The sequence below is a fragment of the Sander vitreus genome, chromosome 7, assembly GCF_031162955.1.
Source record: "Sander vitreus isolate 19-12246 chromosome 7, sanVit1, whole genome shotgun sequence".
Taxonomy (NCBI): domain Eukaryota; kingdom Metazoa; phylum Chordata; class Actinopteri; order Perciformes; family Percidae; genus Sander; species Sander vitreus.
This window is the reverse complement of record NC_135861.1, coordinates 27,364,097-27,382,288: the sequence shown is the minus strand read 5'-3', so window position 1 is coordinate 27,382,288 and position 18,192 is coordinate 27,364,097. Positions and strand designations below refer to the sequence as shown.

General features: G+C 40.1%; 1 protein-coding gene across 7 annotated transcripts in view; it reads left to right on the top strand.

Annotated features, from left to right (window-relative positions):
• The window catches only part of hspg2 (heparan sulfate proteoglycan 2), a 121,852-nt gene extending 111,300 nt beyond the window's left edge, over nt 1-10,552 (top strand). For 4 of the 7 annotated variants that reach the window (XM_078255758.1, XM_078255760.1, XM_078255755.1 and 1 more), the window contains 15 exons: nt 75-184; nt 825-933; nt 1,056-1,154; nt 2,129-2,350; nt 2,506-2,750; nt 2,846-3,017; nt 3,384-3,506; nt 3,897-3,953; nt 5,443-5,518; nt 6,384-6,462; nt 6,884-6,931; nt 7,306-7,376; nt 7,481-7,564; nt 8,437-8,540; nt 9,787-10,552. In XM_078255758.1, coding sequence (XP_078111884.1) covers nt 75-184; nt 825-933; nt 1,056-1,154; nt 2,129-2,350; nt 2,506-2,750; nt 2,846-3,017; nt 3,384-3,506; nt 3,897-3,953; nt 5,443-5,518; nt 6,384-6,462; nt 6,884-6,931; nt 7,306-7,376; nt 7,481-7,564; nt 8,437-8,540; nt 9,787-9,959 — 1,772 coding nt within the window. In that variant the 3' untranslated portion in view covers nt 9,960-10,552. The remainder of the gene's footprint in view (nt 1-74; nt 185-824; nt 934-1,055; nt 1,155-2,128; nt 2,351-2,505; nt 2,751-2,845; nt 3,018-3,383; nt 3,507-3,896; nt 3,954-5,442; nt 5,519-6,383; nt 6,463-6,883; nt 6,932-7,305; nt 7,377-7,480; nt 7,565-8,436; nt 8,541-9,786) is intronic. The other 3 variants (XM_078255759.1, XM_078255756.1, XM_078255757.1) reach the window with 2 other exon arrangements.
• Nucleotides 10,553-18,192: the final 7,640 nt, after the last annotated feature.

Here is an 18,192-nt window from a genome sequence, read left to right as displayed (position 1 = left end):
GAAAAAGTCCTCTTGGCTTGTAGACTTGTCCTTATTTCATATTTAATAATGAATTCATATTTAATCATATGCAGGCTGTATCCGTCAGCTGGTCATCCAAGGTGAGGAGGTTATCTTTAAAGACCTTGACCGCAGCTCTACTGGTGTCACAAACTGCCCCACCTGCAAAGACCACCCATGCCAGGTCAGTTATCTCCATCCACTGGAAGTATTGGTTACACTTTACTTGAAGGTATCTACATAAGAGTGACATGACACTGTCATGAACGTGTCATAAACGTTTATGAACAAGTCATAAACGTTTATGACATAACGCTTCTTTTAGTAAGTGTCATTCGGTTTTTGTCATGACACGTTATGGTTATGGTTAGGGTTAAGGTTAGGGTTAGGGTTCATGTGTCATGACAGTGTCATGTCACTCTTATGTAGATACCTTCAAGTAAAGTGTTACTGAAGTATTTGTAGGATTTTAATTCCATAATATCCAGTTAAAGGTCCCATATAATGCTCATTTTCAGGTTAATACTTTTATTTAGGGTTTCTATTAGAACATGTTTACATGCTTTAATGTTCAAAAAACACATTATGTTTCTCATACTGTCCTTCAGTCAGAAAAGCTACGTTTTAACGCCTGTCTCTTTAACCCCCCTGTCTCTTTAACCACGTTCAATGGAGCACGTTTAATCTCAAAACGGTGTGCACCGTTTTGCTACGATTTTCGCGTTGAACGACATGTTTCCTTGGAACAGTGTGCAGTGGTTTTGAGATATGTTTATAGATAGATAGATATGGGACCTTTAATTTATTTCCATGTCATTATTCAGAATGGAGGGAAGTGTGAGGACTCAGAAGCCAGCTTGTATAAGTGCGGCTGCCCCAGAGGATTCACAGGCAGCAACTGTCAGCACCACTCATCACTGCACTGTCACTCAGGTACATGTGGATCTCCGCCTGACTACACAAATAAATCAAAGTACTTGGATGTTGCTACAGTGTCAACTCAATAACAGTGCAATAGTATTACTAGTTAATAATTGTGACCTAAATTCCCACAGAGGCCTGCGGACCAGACGCCACTTGCATCAATCGCCAAAATGGCCTGGGCTACGACTGCCGCTGCCATCTTGGAAAGTTTGGAAACAAATGCATGGATGGTAAGACAGAAAGTTACTCTAATCTCCTATACAAACAATATTCCAAGTATTTTGTGAGGATATACTGTACAATATTGGTATAGATATTTTTTCCTTCAAAATATCCTTCAAGAACTGCCACTGTTAAAGCGGATTGGGAAAAAGATGGGTAAGTACATGCGAAATGGCCTATGGGACGAGAGTTTAGCATATATTTATCCACACGTGCTCCATAAACGCATGTTACTGTTTCTACATAGGTTACATTATTCCATAGAAAAATTGCCTTTTTTCCTGTCGTTTTTGTTATTTTGTTTAGGGTGCATTCACTCCAAAAAAATCCGGAGATTTACCCCCCAACGAAGCACAAGTAGATTTTATATTTCACAATTAGCCTACTGTTCTCAGTGTTTTTCAACAGCACTTGAAGGCAGCTTTGTTTCACAGAGAAAGAGAGGAGCGAGACGTAGCGAGTGCTTTGTGGTTGCAGGAAACATTCAGCCGTTACACAAACTCCCGGGCAGTTCAGTGCTTGTGTTTTGTTTTTTTTACCCACATAGTGTTTTAAAACTTTCTTGTGGCAGCGATAGAGGCAGTGATGTTTCCTGTTCACTGTACGGGATTCTCACACCGCCTCAAACCATAGCTCTAAACACACTGACAAGTCTGATCTCCGGTTACATGATTGGCCACCACAGCGTGACGTGAGGTTGCGTTTCTCCAAATGTGAGTCAGTCTCAACTTTTCACTGTAGGTCTGCTGCATCTTTTTGAGTGTCCCCCCCCGTGGCAACCCTTGCTGCAGCCTAAACGCACTACCCCCAATTCAAAATAAATGGAAACACCTGCGTTTTTTGCCGGACCGTCCAACGGCCAACGCAGGCTGTCTGACCTCAGCCTTATACAAAAAAGGAGCACTGTGATAACAATTTTGCAACTTGATATTTTGAAAATAAAGCTTCATAATAAAAACATATCCTTGTTCACTTTAACTAGGGGAACTGGTGACCACTCCACTGTTTGATGGTGAGGAGTCATACATAGCCTATCCTCCCCTGACCAACGTCCACGATGACCTGCGTGTTGAGCTGGAGTTCAAGCCCCTGGAAAGAGACGGCCTGATGTTTTTCTGTGGAGGGAAGAAAATGAAGGTGGAGGACTTTGTTGCCATTTCCATGGTGGAGGGACATGTAGAGTTCAGATTTGAACTGGGCACAGGTAAAGGATCAACACAAATCTTCGTCATCATTTTGATAAATGTATGAATACATTTGTCCTTAAAATAATACCTTTTCTGTTTCATAAATTAACATTATGAAGGTTTTTTGGTGAGTTAGATTGTAAATTGATTCTGGGCCTATCTTGATTTCCAGGCCAAGCAGTCCTTCTCAGTTCAGAGCCAGTCTCTCTGGGCCAGTGGCACAGAGTTGTGGCCGAGCGAAACAAGAAGGCCGGCCACCTGAAAGTCGATCAAGGACCAGTGGAGAGGAAGACGTCTCCAGGAAGTACCCAGGGCCTCAATATCCACACCCCCATGTACCTGGGAGGAGTCCCCAGCATGGACATCCTGCCGAAGCCCGCCAATGTCAGCGAACTGTTTAAGGGCTGTATAGGAGAGGTGAGTTCTCTCTGCGCGAAAAAAAAAAAGAAGAAAAAAAGAAAATGTTTTTTCGGTTTGTGGTAGCTAAAAATGTGTCTGCGCTCCCTGCTTAGGTTGCCATCAACAACAAGAAGGTGGATCTGTCCTACAGCTTCACAGAAAGCAGATCTATCCGCAAGTGTGTGGACAACAGCCCCTGTGACCGCCGGCCCTGCCTGAATGGTGGTCACTGCATGTCGAATGTTGAATATGAGTACCAATGTCTCTGTAAGGATGGATTTGAAGGTTAGTGCTCATGCTCACAGTTTGCTAAAATGCTGGAATAGCATGTGTCAGATCTTCCCAGAATTCCAGGCAACATTTACAACTATAATCTTTCTACACTGTTTGTTATTATTTGCATCACAGTTCTGGATTCTGTTGCACAATCAGTGCACTGCACTGCATTTTGACCAGTCGAGCCACGAACGCTGTGCAACCAGTAACCAATAACATAGCTCAAGTTCAAAATAAAAACTGTTAATCTTATGTTCTACTGTATAATCTTAGTATTTTCCATGTATTATCTCCAAACCTTATGCACTCGCCCTGCCTATGGTGTGAACCAACAACCTTTCGCCCCTGACGCATAACTGGTATGTGACCCCGCAGGTGAGCGTTGTGAAGTGGTGAAAGACGTGTGCCAGAGCAACCTTCAATGCCAGAATGGCGGCAGCTGCGTTGCCGGCCAGTGTGTGTGTGCGCCTGGCCACACAGGCCTGAACTGCGAAGAAAGTAAGTATTGACTAGCTACACAACCATGTAATCCAAATATGACATTAAAATCAAAGAAATAGCAGAACATGTGAGGAAAAATGAATTAATTGTATTGTTAATTTATAATTCTACAATTTCAGTAGCAGAATCTTTCTAAAAGCAATTCTGAAAACAAATCTCCAAAGCATTGGCCCCAGTACAGCACATGTTACTTACTGCATACCCCTGCATCCCATAGACAAAGATATTGGTCATCAAAGCCGAAAGACTAGACATACAACCAGTAATGAGCCCATATGACTCACATTCTTCACAGTGTGAAGCCCTTCTAACATCAGACAGCTCACTCCCTTACTGATTACGTATGTCTTACCCCTGCACTCTCATGGCTATATCCTGCACACACAGGCCAGGTCTCCAGCTTCCCCAAGGCCCTGAGGAATTTGGAAAATAGCGAGTCGAATGGTACAGTATCTCAATATTCAGTCTGCCTGACACCAATGTGACTAACAGGGGCCCATCTGAGCCTGAGGGGCCCCGCGTCCCTTCCAAGCTCAACCCAAACTGTCTATTGCCTAACACATGTTTCACGCATACCAAACTTGCGTCTGTACTCAGCTGGCAACTGAGGCTGTCATCCCCTTTGGAAAGTTGGGAGAGGGGAATTCTGCATCTATACTAAAAGGTAACAGGATGGTAGACTGTAGTTGGGGAGATCAACTGATTTGTGCTGCCTGTTTTTTGGACCCAAAATGGAAATGTGGAATTCCCCTTGTTTTTCTTTTTTCCCTTATCATCATGTCAGTGCCTGTAAGATGGTTACTCACAACATAAACACTTGTCTCCTTCCGTCTACTTTAAGAATGCCCGTCTGTACTACAAGAAAGTACACAAGAATACTTGTTTATCTCTCTGAAACTGTCTAAGTCAGAACCTTAAATTTGCGCTGTTACTAACAACTCCGAACATGTCTGTTTAAAGCCCAGTGTGATGGTGTGTGGATGAGATGTACGGTATTTCAAACATATTCTGTGCTTAATGTGGTATTTGTGCATGGACCCGTGGCGAGTTGGGTTTGATTTTCTGTGAAAGGTCAGAGATGGTGGAGAGTGTGAGGAATGGCGAATAGCTTGCTCATGTGTTGGTGAGGAGTTGTCATGGACTGTCATGAGTTTGCATCATGGAGCCTGGTTTAGTCGTGCTGAAGATTTTGGTTTTGGAATTGCAGTATTTGCATATAGATTTGGGCCACATAAAGTGAGATGATGTGGCATTTGAGAGAAGAATTAACATTATATTCCCCTAGGCATTAAAACACCCAATTTCTCATTTCTATACACCCAGAGTATGCGCTTAAGGTGGCTATTGTTAGCTAACTGTAGCAAACTTTAAAAAAGATATGGCATTGTAACTGAGTCAGTTTGCTGACTTTATAAATGTATTTATTTGTGCTACTGCCACACTATATTTTAGCAGCATTTTAGCTGTAAAACAAGAAGTAAACATATCTTGTTTATTACATGTATCTCTGACTCGTTAAAACATAGAGTAGCTAATTCAGTAATATCAGCTACGCAGCACTATCTATCAAAAATGTGCTTACATTAGCTGACATTAGTCAGGCTGTAGCAGCAATATTTATTTAACCGAGAATGGGTGCGTTTTTATTGCTTGTGAGTTCAACTTTTCAAAAGTTATCAAAAGGACAGACTATGTATTTTCTTCTTTTAAAAGTTGCTTTAAACACCACCAACAAATAAAATACTTTGCTAAGTGATTTCAGTGAAAAGATACCTCATGTTCATAACTGCCCGATCTAAACAAGCCTGTCTTAACAGGGTTTCTTCCATGCTTTCGCCACTGGAGGGCACCATAACAGTGAGAATGAAAGTTCACAGCAGCTCTGCTATTATTTGAATATCATTTTGATGTGTATTTACTGTATTATTTCTAGATTCACCTTATCAGTATGCAGCTCATTTCCACGGTGATGGATACGTTGCCCTTCCCAGATCCATTTTTCCAAGAAGGTAACTGTAGTGTGCTTTTTTACACTATTTTACACTCTCAGATGTGTTATAGAAGTTGATGTTAAAATGCATCATTGGTAAAATTATAATTTTTTACTATTTATATTTAAAACAAACAAAATAGGATATAAAGATTATTTGGAGTGTAGAAGACAAAGAACAAACGATAACATTTTACTTGAAGGTATCTACATAAGAGTGACATGACACTGTCATGAACACATGACACAGTCATGACACATGAACCTTAACTCTAACCCTAACCCTAACCATAACTTGTCATGACAAAAACCAAATGACACTTACTAAAAGAAGCGTTATGTCATAAACGTTTATGACTTGTTTATAATGTTTATGACATGTTCATGACAGTGTCATGTCACTCTTATTTAGATACCTTCAAGTAAAGTGTAACCGAACAAATAAACAAAACAAAACAAAAAGAGAATCCCAATATATGAAAGATGCTAACAACATACAATAATATTTAAAGTAAAATAAAAAATAAATTGACACATCAGGAGGATAGCATAAACAAGACCAGATAGCACACTAGACACAGTAAGCTACATACCCCACAATTGTTTCCCCATAATCGAGTAGCCCTAATGTGGATACAATGACTAAGTGGCTAAAGGCCAATAATAGAACAGCTAGAACAGTCTGGAAAGTTCAGGAAAGGACATCACTTTACTGTAATGCAGCCTTTAAAACCAGGAAAAGACACCACTTGTGTCATGATGCAATATTACTCTATCCAACGTTTAAGACGATATCTAGCCTCATATATCAATATCGATACAATATCGATATATTGCCCAGCCCTACATTGTGATATACCAAGTGAGTTATTTTGTTTTTTTAGTCCCCATGACTCGCCAGAGACCATCGAACTGGAGATCAACACAAGCTCCTCTGAGGGGCTGATCTTGTGGCAGGGAGTGGTAAGTCCTGTTCCCATCTTGAGACGTATTTATACTGTAGGACTGACCCATGGCTTAATCCAAATCTTAAACCTGATACTCACATCCTTCCCCTCCACCTTCTCATCCTCACCCTAACTTTGCTGCTGCACTTGAGCACTCTTAATCATCACCATTACCTCATCTGTAAAGCAGTGATACTCCTTAATGTTCTCCTAGCATTCAGGGAGTAATTTCTTTTTTTTTAACTTACGTGTCCACAATAATATATCCCTTACACAATACTGCATTTTGTCTTTCATGTCGGTGTTCACTCTCTCAATCGTACTTGTGCCGCTGAGACTGTGACATTGTTGGGCATGTTGGCTGCGAGCCCGGCTCCTATCTCACACCACTAAATAAATGCATGTTCCTTCTTTAACTCACCCTCCATTTTCCTCAGGAGACCAAAGGCGCACGCAATTTGCGAAAGGTGCATGCTAGTAAAAAGGTATCCACTCAAACACAAGACACTCCTCATTCATGTTTGCATGTTTCATAACGTACTTTACATTCAAATATGTACAGTCGATGCTGATGATGTATGAGATACTTCTGGAGAAACACGTAATTTGAAATGTCATTTGAGTGTCTGTGTTCAGTTTGCACAATGTGCATGATGGCTTCTATTGTCACTGTTATTTTGCATGGAAGGTTTTATCACACTTCTACAAATGCTGTTGGGATCAATCTGTCTGCATTGCCTCATGTTTGCTGTTAAAACAGTTGGTGTGGAAAATTACTACAGGGCAGCTGCTCAGTGGTTCTCAGTATTCAATCACACAGCACCCTCTTCCTCTGCTGACTAAACACATTTATTTTCAGGAACCTGGAGAAAACGGCAAAGGCAAGGACTTCATTAGCCTTGGGCTGCAGAATGGACACCTTGTTTTCAGGTGACTCATCCCTGTGACCCTGTACTTCTGTTGACATCTTGATGAGTTTTATTTTCAGCTCATATAAATGTTGTAGTAATGCTGACAATTTGTATGATATCCAGATACCAGTTGGGCAGCGGAGAGGCAGAAATCTTGTCCCAGAGGTCCATTAATGATGGGAGATGGCATAAGGTCACAGCAGTCAGGTATGTTTGCATATTATAAGGGATGCACACATATACCAATACCAGTATCGGGTCTGAAACTGTGCTCATGTACTCGTACTTAATAACATACTCATAAAACTACTCTGATACCGCACCAGATACCACATCATGCGTCACTGCTTGTGGCACTAGTTAGCACTACACTTGGCAGCAGAAAGCGTTAACCTACCGTTGGCTAATAGTTTGCTTAAACACGGTTAAAAATCTTAAAGCTAAACGGTCTAAAGTGTGGCTGCATTTCATTCAAAAAGGTTCAAACACCGAGACGTGTAACAGTCTGTAACGTTAGCTAGAGACATAGCATAGCTTACTGGTTGCCTGCAGATTCACTTTTCTAGACACCATGACCACTAAGATGATTGAGAAACAACAGAACTGCTAAACCCCCATGCTTTCCTGAAGTGTGGCAACATTTAGCATTCCCTGTGAGTTATGTAAATAAACCACGAACAATAAAGCATGTGGGCACCAACTATATATATATATGTATATATATATATATGTATATATATATATATATATATATATATATATATATATATATATATATATATATGTATATATATATATATGTATATTGTACATACAACATGTACAAACTAACCATTAGAAATGAGTGCATTTGTGAAAAATGTTCACCCATGCTATGTATAGGCTAACTCATGTTCTCTGGTCATATAAATAGATACATACAATAAATACATTTGGACCTCACTAATTCTTTCTGTATTTTTGTTAATGATAATTTACCAGCTTTATTAGCTATTATCAATATATCAACTGGTTTGTCTGTGCATCTGCAGTGCTTTATTGAGTTGTGTTTGATTCCTGATGTTCCTATTTTCATGCAGAACTGGAAAAGATGGATACATCCAGATTGATGGAGGAGCCGCGCTACATGGACAGTCTAAAGGCAAAAGCCTCATGGTCAACACTAAAGGCAATTTATACCTTGGTGAGTGGATTGAAAGTATGGAGGCCTGGAACTGGAACACAATCTAGTGAAAGATTAACAGACGACAGAAGTCATAGAGCTGAAAACATTAGTAAATAATGTTTTTGGTTAATAAAGAATAAAAATGTGTGAAATGAATGTGAAAAAAATGTAAAGCTTTATACTTTTCCTTTTAATAGTTTGTTAAAGAAAATCGTGCGGCTAGCTAACTTACATGAAAACACTGGTGGCTAAATACACCAAGCCAGCCTTTTCAGCTAGCTGAGGCTAGCTTTCTTCATACAACTACTGCTGCACACTGCTCACAGTGTAACCTCTTGTAACAGCTAAAGCATTTTGGCCTGCAAGCTAACACTAACAAAGTTAGCTAGCTAATGCTACTTGGAGGGTCAGAGACACAATTTTTCTGTCTTTTGTAACATTATTATTATTATTATTATTATTATTATTATTATTATTATTATCTTATTAGCATTCTCTTTATCTTCGAGTGCATGTCTTTTGTCATCAACAATCTCCATTAGTCCACCTGCATTAGTAAGTTTAGCTTTTAGTTTTTAGTTTGGCCAGCTATCCACACAGTTAAGCTAGCAATGCTCTCGATTGCTCCACTAATGTTACACATTTTACTATATTTTGACAGTTTTGTTGCTCCATTTAAAAGAGTTGCGGAATTTGAAAATGTAACCCCTTACTTACTTTTCTGTAGTACTTTAGGGTTAGCATTAGCTAACTGACCAACAGACCAACATTTTCTCAAAGCTGCTTTGTGGATCCAAATAGAGCAGTTTGTCAACAATAGTTTTGTCCTTAAGTAAAAATTTAGATTTAGATTATTAGCCATTATGTCTAAACAATCCAAGGTAGACTGACCACGAGCTACGAGGATGTGAAACGAAAGTGTATGCTCCTGTAGAAGCTAGAAGTCCGTATGAAATCAACCTTGTTTTAAGAAAAACATGTTTTATTCGCGATGTTATGAAGAAATGCTACACTACCCACAATCCTAAGGGCAACAGCGGCGTCTCTGATTGGTGGAACTCGTGGTTACCTGTTTATTACGGCACCCGCGAACAGCTAGAGCGAGCTGCTACCATTGAAGTCTATGGTAGTTTCCAGTCTTGTACCTTTGCCTTTTTTTCATTCATCACTTCCGGAACCAGAGCCATTAAAATATGCACTGCTCTATGTCCAAAGAGGAACTTCAACACTGGTTGATTACTATATGTGTGTTCTCATGTGACAGGCGGAGCCCCAGACATGTCTGCTATGACAGGAGGGAAGTTTTTGTCTGGAATGACGGGCTGCGTGAGGAACCTGGCACTAATGAACGCCCGGCCAGGACAGCAGCCAGCCCAGGCCATCGACCTGCAAACCTACGCAGCCCACGGCATCAACGTGCAGCCATGCTCTTCATAGATCGCAGCACACACACAAACACACACGTACACACACAGAGACTATGAAGTCATGTCAGACACACACAGCAGACTCACACAGAGAGACTTGGTGCTTTGCTGCTACCAAAAAAACTAAACAAGATGACACAACAGGATATGTTTCTCTGTGTGCAGTTAAACCAAAAAAGAGAAAAAATGAAACAATATTAAAAAGTCTTCTCTTCCTCGGTGTTGTATTGTCAATGAAGGATTATTAACACAGGAGAACCAGTACAGTTTACATACTTCCAGCAGTAGTTTTAGTCATGAGAAGAGTAAGAGTAAAACATATTAGGCCTTCTACAATGGGTCAGATCCTATGGAGTTGGAGATGTTTTTACAGCACTGAATTTTTATTTATATACATATGAATATATATATATATATATAGATATATAGATATATATATATATATTATATTTGTGGGGGAAAACATGCAAACTAACCATAACTGCTCTTCAACTTTCCTAGAGTTTATTCTGGGTTCTGATACTGTGTGTCCATGGCTTTTTATAGGCCTAACTGTATTAATACTTAAAGATATTTAGGCCTTCTTTCTTCACTTCTGTAGAGGAACCTGCACGCGCCCGCGAGCATGCTTACGGTCTTTTGCAAATTGTTGGGAGAGGAGCGCACACGGTCACATGCAGCGTCAATACACAACTCAGGTCGTCGAATACAAATTAATAACCGCAGATGTTACATGTACTGTCGCTTTAACGTGGCTAATTTTTTTGCTTTGCAAGTCATTCACAGCGCTGTTGTGTCTTCTGTGACTGTATTCGTTTTGTTTTTATGAAAAAGAAACATTGGTGCTAATGTCAGACATGAAGATACATCACATCGTCGCATGGTTATCTGTCTGTCACATGTAGAGAGGTGTTTTATTTAGTAATTTGGTTACTTAGATTAAGAAAACGATGTTAAACAGTATACACTAGTGTCACATTTGTTGATATGCATGGCATTTGAGGTTGATTTTTTTTTAAAGAATATGGCATGGTTTGTTGCCTCCGCAGCCTTATTTGATTGAGTAGATCTCATAAAAGCAGTTTTAAAAAGCTGAAAAGGGTGTATTTTTTTATGTGAGGTTGTTGAAGATATTGTTTTATATGTAAAAAATATCTGCCAGACAGGTAGATATCTATAGAGAATGAGTGTGACTGCTAGTAAATTTGTTGGTTATGTATGTCCTCAGCCCACTTCCATTTATCGCAGGTCACTCTACTTTAAGCCCCAGTATGGAGTCGTGTGTGTGTGTGTGTGTGTGTGTGTGTGTGTGTGTGTGTGTGTGTGTGTGTGCGCGTGCATGCGCGCGCCGGTGTCATTATCCATATCCTCAGGAGGAGGGTCAACCCAGAACTGCCTCACGATGTTACTCAACTTTCAGATTTGGTAGCTTTAGCGACAATTCAGTAAGCTATGAAACTCTCAAGGCTCTGTGGTTTTCGCTGCATAAGGAGATTTCTGTGCAGCAGACAGCAGTAGGACACATTTGGGATAGTGTTTGGTCATGTGGGAATGCAGTGGAAGCCTCCTGCAGGTGCTGTGACCAGTCGTGTAGCTCTAATAAAGCATGCTTGCCCACCTTTAGTCGACCACACCACAAAACCACAACGGCCCGATCACTTTGGGGGTTCACAAACCTGTTTTCTCCTGTTTGTAAGCTTAAAATATATGTATTAATATCGTAAAAATGAGCACTATCCTTCTGCTTAGAGTTGCCTCATTTTTATTTATTTCATGTTTTTTGTTTTTCTTCTCTTTTTCATCGCTTTTGTTTCATGGCTTTATTCTGCTGTTATTTTAGAGCCATCACAACTTGCTACTTTCTTTCCTCTGGTTATTGTGTATTGCCTCCCACATCCCCTTGTTTTTCCCCATATGTTTGAGTTTGAATACAGCCCCTCCGGGAAGTTCTTCACAAATCCCCAAAAATATTTCCTTAAAGGGATTATATGTACCAGACTGTAACTGTCTGGTCAAATGGTTGGATAATGGTGTTATTATTCACTCAAAAAAAAAAAGTCTTAGGCTCCAAATGGAACAAAATGGTTATTTATCTACGCAGAAAGTTGTCATCATGTTTGTTCAGATATGAACATTGTAAAGAGCCACTGCTGTGGTCCAGGTTTAGGACACTGAAGCAGAGAATGATGGTGTGTGTGTGTGCCCCTTGTTGGGTGCCTTTTGTGTATCTGCTCTTAAACTGGATTTCATATAGATATACTGTACACTCTCGCTGCCAAACTTCCACTGCTTTTTGGTTGTTTTTAGGCCATTGCAAAATATAAAAGGTGCACTTTTGGTAATGATGGAATATTTTTTTTTAAATTTGTTTCACTTCTGAATAGCAGAAAAAGGGGAGAACTCGCTTTAATGACTGAAAGTGTAACAGATGAAATATTGTCCATGTCAGGACAACCTGACTGCTCCATTTCCAATGTTGAAAAGACGCTCCCCTTGCCCTTGGTGTTTCTTAATTAAAAACAAAATTCATGTGCTATTTGTAATCTTGCGAGTTGTCTTTTTTTCGCCTCTGTATTGCTGTGTTCCACTTTAAGCTGGGTGGTTTCTTTAGATTAAGCATTCTTGCTTCAAATCACTTCATTGTTCCCAAATAATCCATTTTACAGGTAAGAATAAAGGTCAGGCCAGTCCCTGAGGAGATGCCAATTACACCGGCTATTAAGAAAGTTAAGCTCCAATGTTCCCTATTAGAGGTTACACCCTAATCAGGTTTCTAAAATAAACCTTTCCCTTTGGAGCAGTCAACTAATCGTACAGCGTCTACTGCATTTATTTGTGAAATTGCCTTGGAGAGGAGGGGGTGTTGTGCATTTTACTGCCTGTATAAATAATATTGATGCCACGCTCATGTATGTGTATGAAACTACTGTCGGCAGTCAGTTAGCTTATCTTAGCATAAAGGCTGGAAGCACAGGGAAACAGTTAACCTGACTTTGTTGGACTATTTCTTGGCTAGAAGCAGTCTTTGCTGGTTGCCTAGCATCCTCACAATGACAACAGGAAGTGGCCAAGGTTTAGTCAGGCACATAAGCCCCTTAAAGCCACACCACATTGGTTTTTGTGCCGATGAAATTGATGAAACGGTCAAGATATAACATGTTAAGTAGTGAGTTTAAGAGGAGATGGGCATATTTTGTTACCTTTAGACAGAGCCAGTCTTTACGCTAAGCTAAGTTAGCCTGCTGCTAGCTGTAGCTTCAAATTTACCGTACAGACGTAGGAATGCTATTTCCCAAAATGTCTAACTATTTCTTATAATGCATACTCCATTGGTTTAGCATTGCACTTCTATTTCCACGGTCTGAGCAGTTCACCTCGTGACGAGTAAATTGAAATTCATGTTGAAAGTTGGTGAAGTTCAGAGAGTTCAGGAGCTTTATTGTCCCTCGAGGGGAAATGATTTGCGGCTGGAGGAACAAAAAAACAACCAAAACAACAACACAATAAACAAGGCATAAAACATCTTAGCAGCACACAACCAACAGTTTGATTAAGAACAATTTCATCACTTCTCAAGTAAAATCTTTTGAGATTGCCTGGAGAAAGTGATTTCTAAAAGTGTCACTGAGAAGGCCCAAGTGACACTAATAAAACAAAAAAACTGTGCATTCAAGAGTTGTGCAAGTTGTTAATTAACTGCACAAGGAACAAAAGAAAATGTGTACCTGGAGCCTATATCTCTGCCCAGGGGGAAGAGGAGTGGGTGGTCAGAGCTTGACAATATTGACCGTGCCTTCTGCACCGTGACTTATCTGTCAAAGATCTTTGTTAGAGAGAGCTGCTGTATTCCTATTATCTTGCTGGCCTCTGTAACAATGTTTGTTTTGTACTGTAAGGTTCCCATAAAATGAAATTAGTGCTGTCAAACGATTCAAATATTTAATCGCGATTAATCACATTAATGTCATAGTTAACTCGCAATTAATCACACTTTTTTATCTATTCTAAATGTCCCTAGATTTCTTTTTGTCCCATTATTTTTTCTCATTTTAATGCTCTTATCAACATGGAAAAGTGGATCGGCTTGCTTTGTGCAAATGTTTTTTTTTAATTGAAAACAACAACATTGGCATACTGTAGTGTTCAATTTCACACTAACATTCTCACTTAGCAAATAATCTCTCACACAATGTAACGGTTTTGACGAGGGGGCGGAGAATTTGCATCAACTGTGTGCTTGGCCATCAAGTGGTCTTTCAGACTGGACATGCTGCGATGATAGCTCAGTTCACAATGACAAAACACACAGATCACTTTGGTCTTGTCAATGGAACCATTTGGCAACTTTTATAAAAGTCAACTTTCCATTCAGAATCTTATTGGCATCCATTTCGGCGTCTCGCGCTCGCCATCCACTCAAAACGTAACGTTAGCCTACTACTCTTTGGCCGGCTCGCAAGCCCAAACAAGTGTGTGTGGCGTGCCTGTTGTTTTGTTTCCAGTCTAGCTAGATCCGGTGTGGTGTTGTAGTTTTTCTAACGTTACTAGTTGTTGCAACAGCATGTGAAAAAAACAACAGAGTTTGCTAGGTCAAAAAGAACGTTAATCTCGCGATAAAAAAATTGACACCGTTAAAATGGGTTTGCGTTAACGCCGTTAATAACGCGTTTAGTCTCATTGCAAATAACCTAATGTCTCCTCAGGACCTTGAAGAAGAAAGCAAACACATAGTCATGTAGCAGAGTGTTCTGTTATATATGTTAATAAATGTATGTTGTCAAGAAACGAAAATACTGTCATATCATTCGCCTCATGGGCAAGAACTTCACATCATCTTTGAATGAGTAGGCCACTTCCTTTGAAACAGGATGTCTGTGGTTTCGTCATAATCACGGTTGCATCATGTTTATTCATGCTGTGCCATTCATGTAAACTACTAACTTTCCAGATCCAGATTTCAGAGAGCATAATTGTTGTTGAATAACATCTGAGTATCAACAGTCAACAAGTGAACATCCAGCCTTGTGGATGACACAAGAAAAAGGAGGAGTCATGTGGTTACTGTAAGCATGGGGTTATTACCCATTCATAGAGGACTGTTTTGAGGGCAAAACACTAGCAACAGCAAACAAATTCTATAAATAAACGTAAGCCTCCCAAGTAGCGTTCTACTATTGGTCAGAGTAGTAAAATAAATAACTAAACACGGTGGCTCAGTGGTTAGCACTTCTTCCTCACAGCAAGAAGGTTCTAGGTTTGAATCCAGGTCGTTCCGGGCCTTTCTGTGTGGAGTGTGCATGTTCTCCCCGTGTTTGCGTGGGTTTCCTCCGGGTGCTCCGGTTTCCCCCCACCATAAAGACATGCATGCTAGGTAATTAGGACTACAGAAAACTACTGTACTGAAAATTAGCCAACTGGCTAACACTGGCGCATTTACAGAAATGTTGATTAATGTGCATTGTCCTAATCAAATAAACTTACAAACAAACAAAAGTTCTATTGAAGGGGTCAACCCACTGGTCAAATGCCATCATCCTATCAGATACAGTCGGCTACTGCTATCAGTTAATTAGGGACAATAAAGCCACAGTGGTGCATCACAGTGAAATAAATAGCCTACAATATTAATATTGCATATTTTGTGCTTTGAAGATGTTTTGATGTCAGCAACACGTTTTGCATATTCATGAATACCTAGTCTATATACACAACGTTTCACTTCTGGGATTGCTCCGGTGCCGCTGGAAATTCCGCCGGATGTCCCTCATTTAGGCCGGGTATCCGTTGCCTCTGGCTTTTTTTTGTGTTGGTATTTTAAAGGCTGGTCGCTTTATGAGGAATATGGTTAACCTTTTCTCAGATCTTCGCAGGGTAAATCTATCCAATCTTAGTTTTCTGTTGCACGACTAAAACAACTTTTGAACCTTACACATGTTCCACCAAAACAAGTTGGGTGGTGGTGGCGCAGTGGATATGGTGCATGCCTTTGGTGTGAGCAAGACGCTTAACCCCTAGTTGCTCCAGAGGCGTGCGACCTCTGACATATATAGCAATTGTAAGTCGCTTTGGATAAAAGTGTCAGCTAAATGACATGTAATGTAAGTTCCTTTATTTTGCAGAGGCACCGTGGCGACGCTTAGCACTGCCCAAGACGATTGTGATTGGTTTAGAAAAATGCCAATAAACCAGATAACGTTTTTCTCCCATCCCGGAATTCTGTGTGGACTCGCCAGACCCTCCTCCGCAGCTCTGTGGAGGAAGCTCTGGCAATGCGAGACCTAAACCATACACTGCACTTCTGCACCAATAATATTATTTGGAAGATAAATAATCAAACGAGTGGAAATTGTTCTTTTCATGCCGTTAATGCTCTTTGCTCAGTCACCTGTAAAATCTTCAGAGGTCAGGAGTTAGCCTGGTACTCCAGACCGGACCGGTGAAATCAAAACTCGACCCAACTCATTTGTTCCTAACTTTTAAACAATGCTGCATGAGACTGTAGAGATTGTGCAATATGTTTTTTTACCACGGGATGTGTGCAATACTTTATGGATCAATTTATTGCTGTGATTGTGATTTATTGCATTTGTCAAGGCATTATTTATGTGTGCAGCTTGGAGTCGAAAACAAGTTTCCCTATGGGGACAATAAAGTATATCGTATCATAACTGTAATTTGCTCATTCACACATACAGTATGTGTCCATTAATCTGTACTATGTGAGTCTGTACATTTCACTGGAACCACTTCACATATAGATACAGTTCTGAGATTGACACTTAGCAGCCTGTTATTAAAAGTCAAAGGTTTGCATGTTAGTCTTTCAGTAAGAAGTGGAGTAGATTTGGTATTTAATGTATTGATTTTGGTGAAACCTATGATTTTAAGGTTGTCAGATTAGAATCAGCTGACAGTCTCACCTGGGAGCAAAGTAATATTGGAATGTGCTGCCATAAGTCAGTAGCTAAACTGTGTTGTGTTTGGTAGATTATTTCTCTGTGGTAACAATGCTTTTTGGCAATACATCTTATACCATTGGAAAGCCTGTTTAGTTCCCTTTCAAATGGTGCCCCATTTGTAAGGAACATGCATTTGTGGGATGAGCAGCAGCGCTGAGTATGTGGGTTGCGCCTATGAAAACTTTGCCAAATCTTCTCTGCCAATGCCAAACAGCTTATTCTGCCAGCCTGGTCACACACTGCTGTGGGATGGATTCCCATTCTTCAACCAGCATTTGTCACAAGTCAGCCAATATGGTTGTGTTGGTCTCTCTGGCACGAACAGCACGCCCAAGCGACAAATGCTGGTTGAAGAATGGGAATCCATCCCACAGCAGTGTGTGACCAGGCTGGTGACCAGCATGAGGAGGAGGTGCCAGGCTGTTGTGGCTGTGTATGGTTCTTCCACACGCTACTGAGGCTCCTGTTTGTGAAATGAATAAATTGTTAAATTGCCAATATGTCTTGTTTTTTCAAACTCCAATCATCCAATCCACCAAACACCAAACGAGTCAATGGCAGAATAAGCTGTTTGGCATTGGCAGAGAAGATTTGGCAAATTTTTCATGGGCGCAACCCACATACTCAACGCTGCTGCTCATCCCACAAATGCATGTTCCTTACAAATGGGGCACCATTTGAAAGGGAACTAAACAGGCTTTCCAACGGTATAAGATACAAAAAGCATTGTTACCACAGAGAAATAATCTACCAAACACAAATTTCCTTACTTTTTGTGCTAAGTTTATAATACTAAGGGAACGTTAAGCTAATTGTTGCAGTACATTAAAATTGGTAATACTCAGTAGACACATAAACAAAGACAAGTATCTGCGGCCTCATTAAGCATCAGTATTGAATCACTCACAAGGGGTTAGTCTGTTAATAATAATCACAATGATTAGTTATACAGTTAAGAGTTAATAAGTGAACTATAATGTGAAGGATTGCCATGCCACTGCCTGATCCCTAGAACTGGGATGTTTAGGTCAAAGATAAGAGTTTGAGTCTCAAAGATGGGCGTCAAAACAAGTTTGCAACCCCAGTGAAGGCCGACCCAATTGCAAAAAAATGCCAAGCTAAGACAATTGAAGCTTAATAGTTAATTATTTGAACGTCAGGAAACACAACAACAACAACAGTTATAGTTACACATTAATCAGAATATTAGTTAACCATAACTGAAGAAAAACATTTCTTAAAACTAACATGCAAACCTTTGACTTTTAATAACTGGTTGATTAA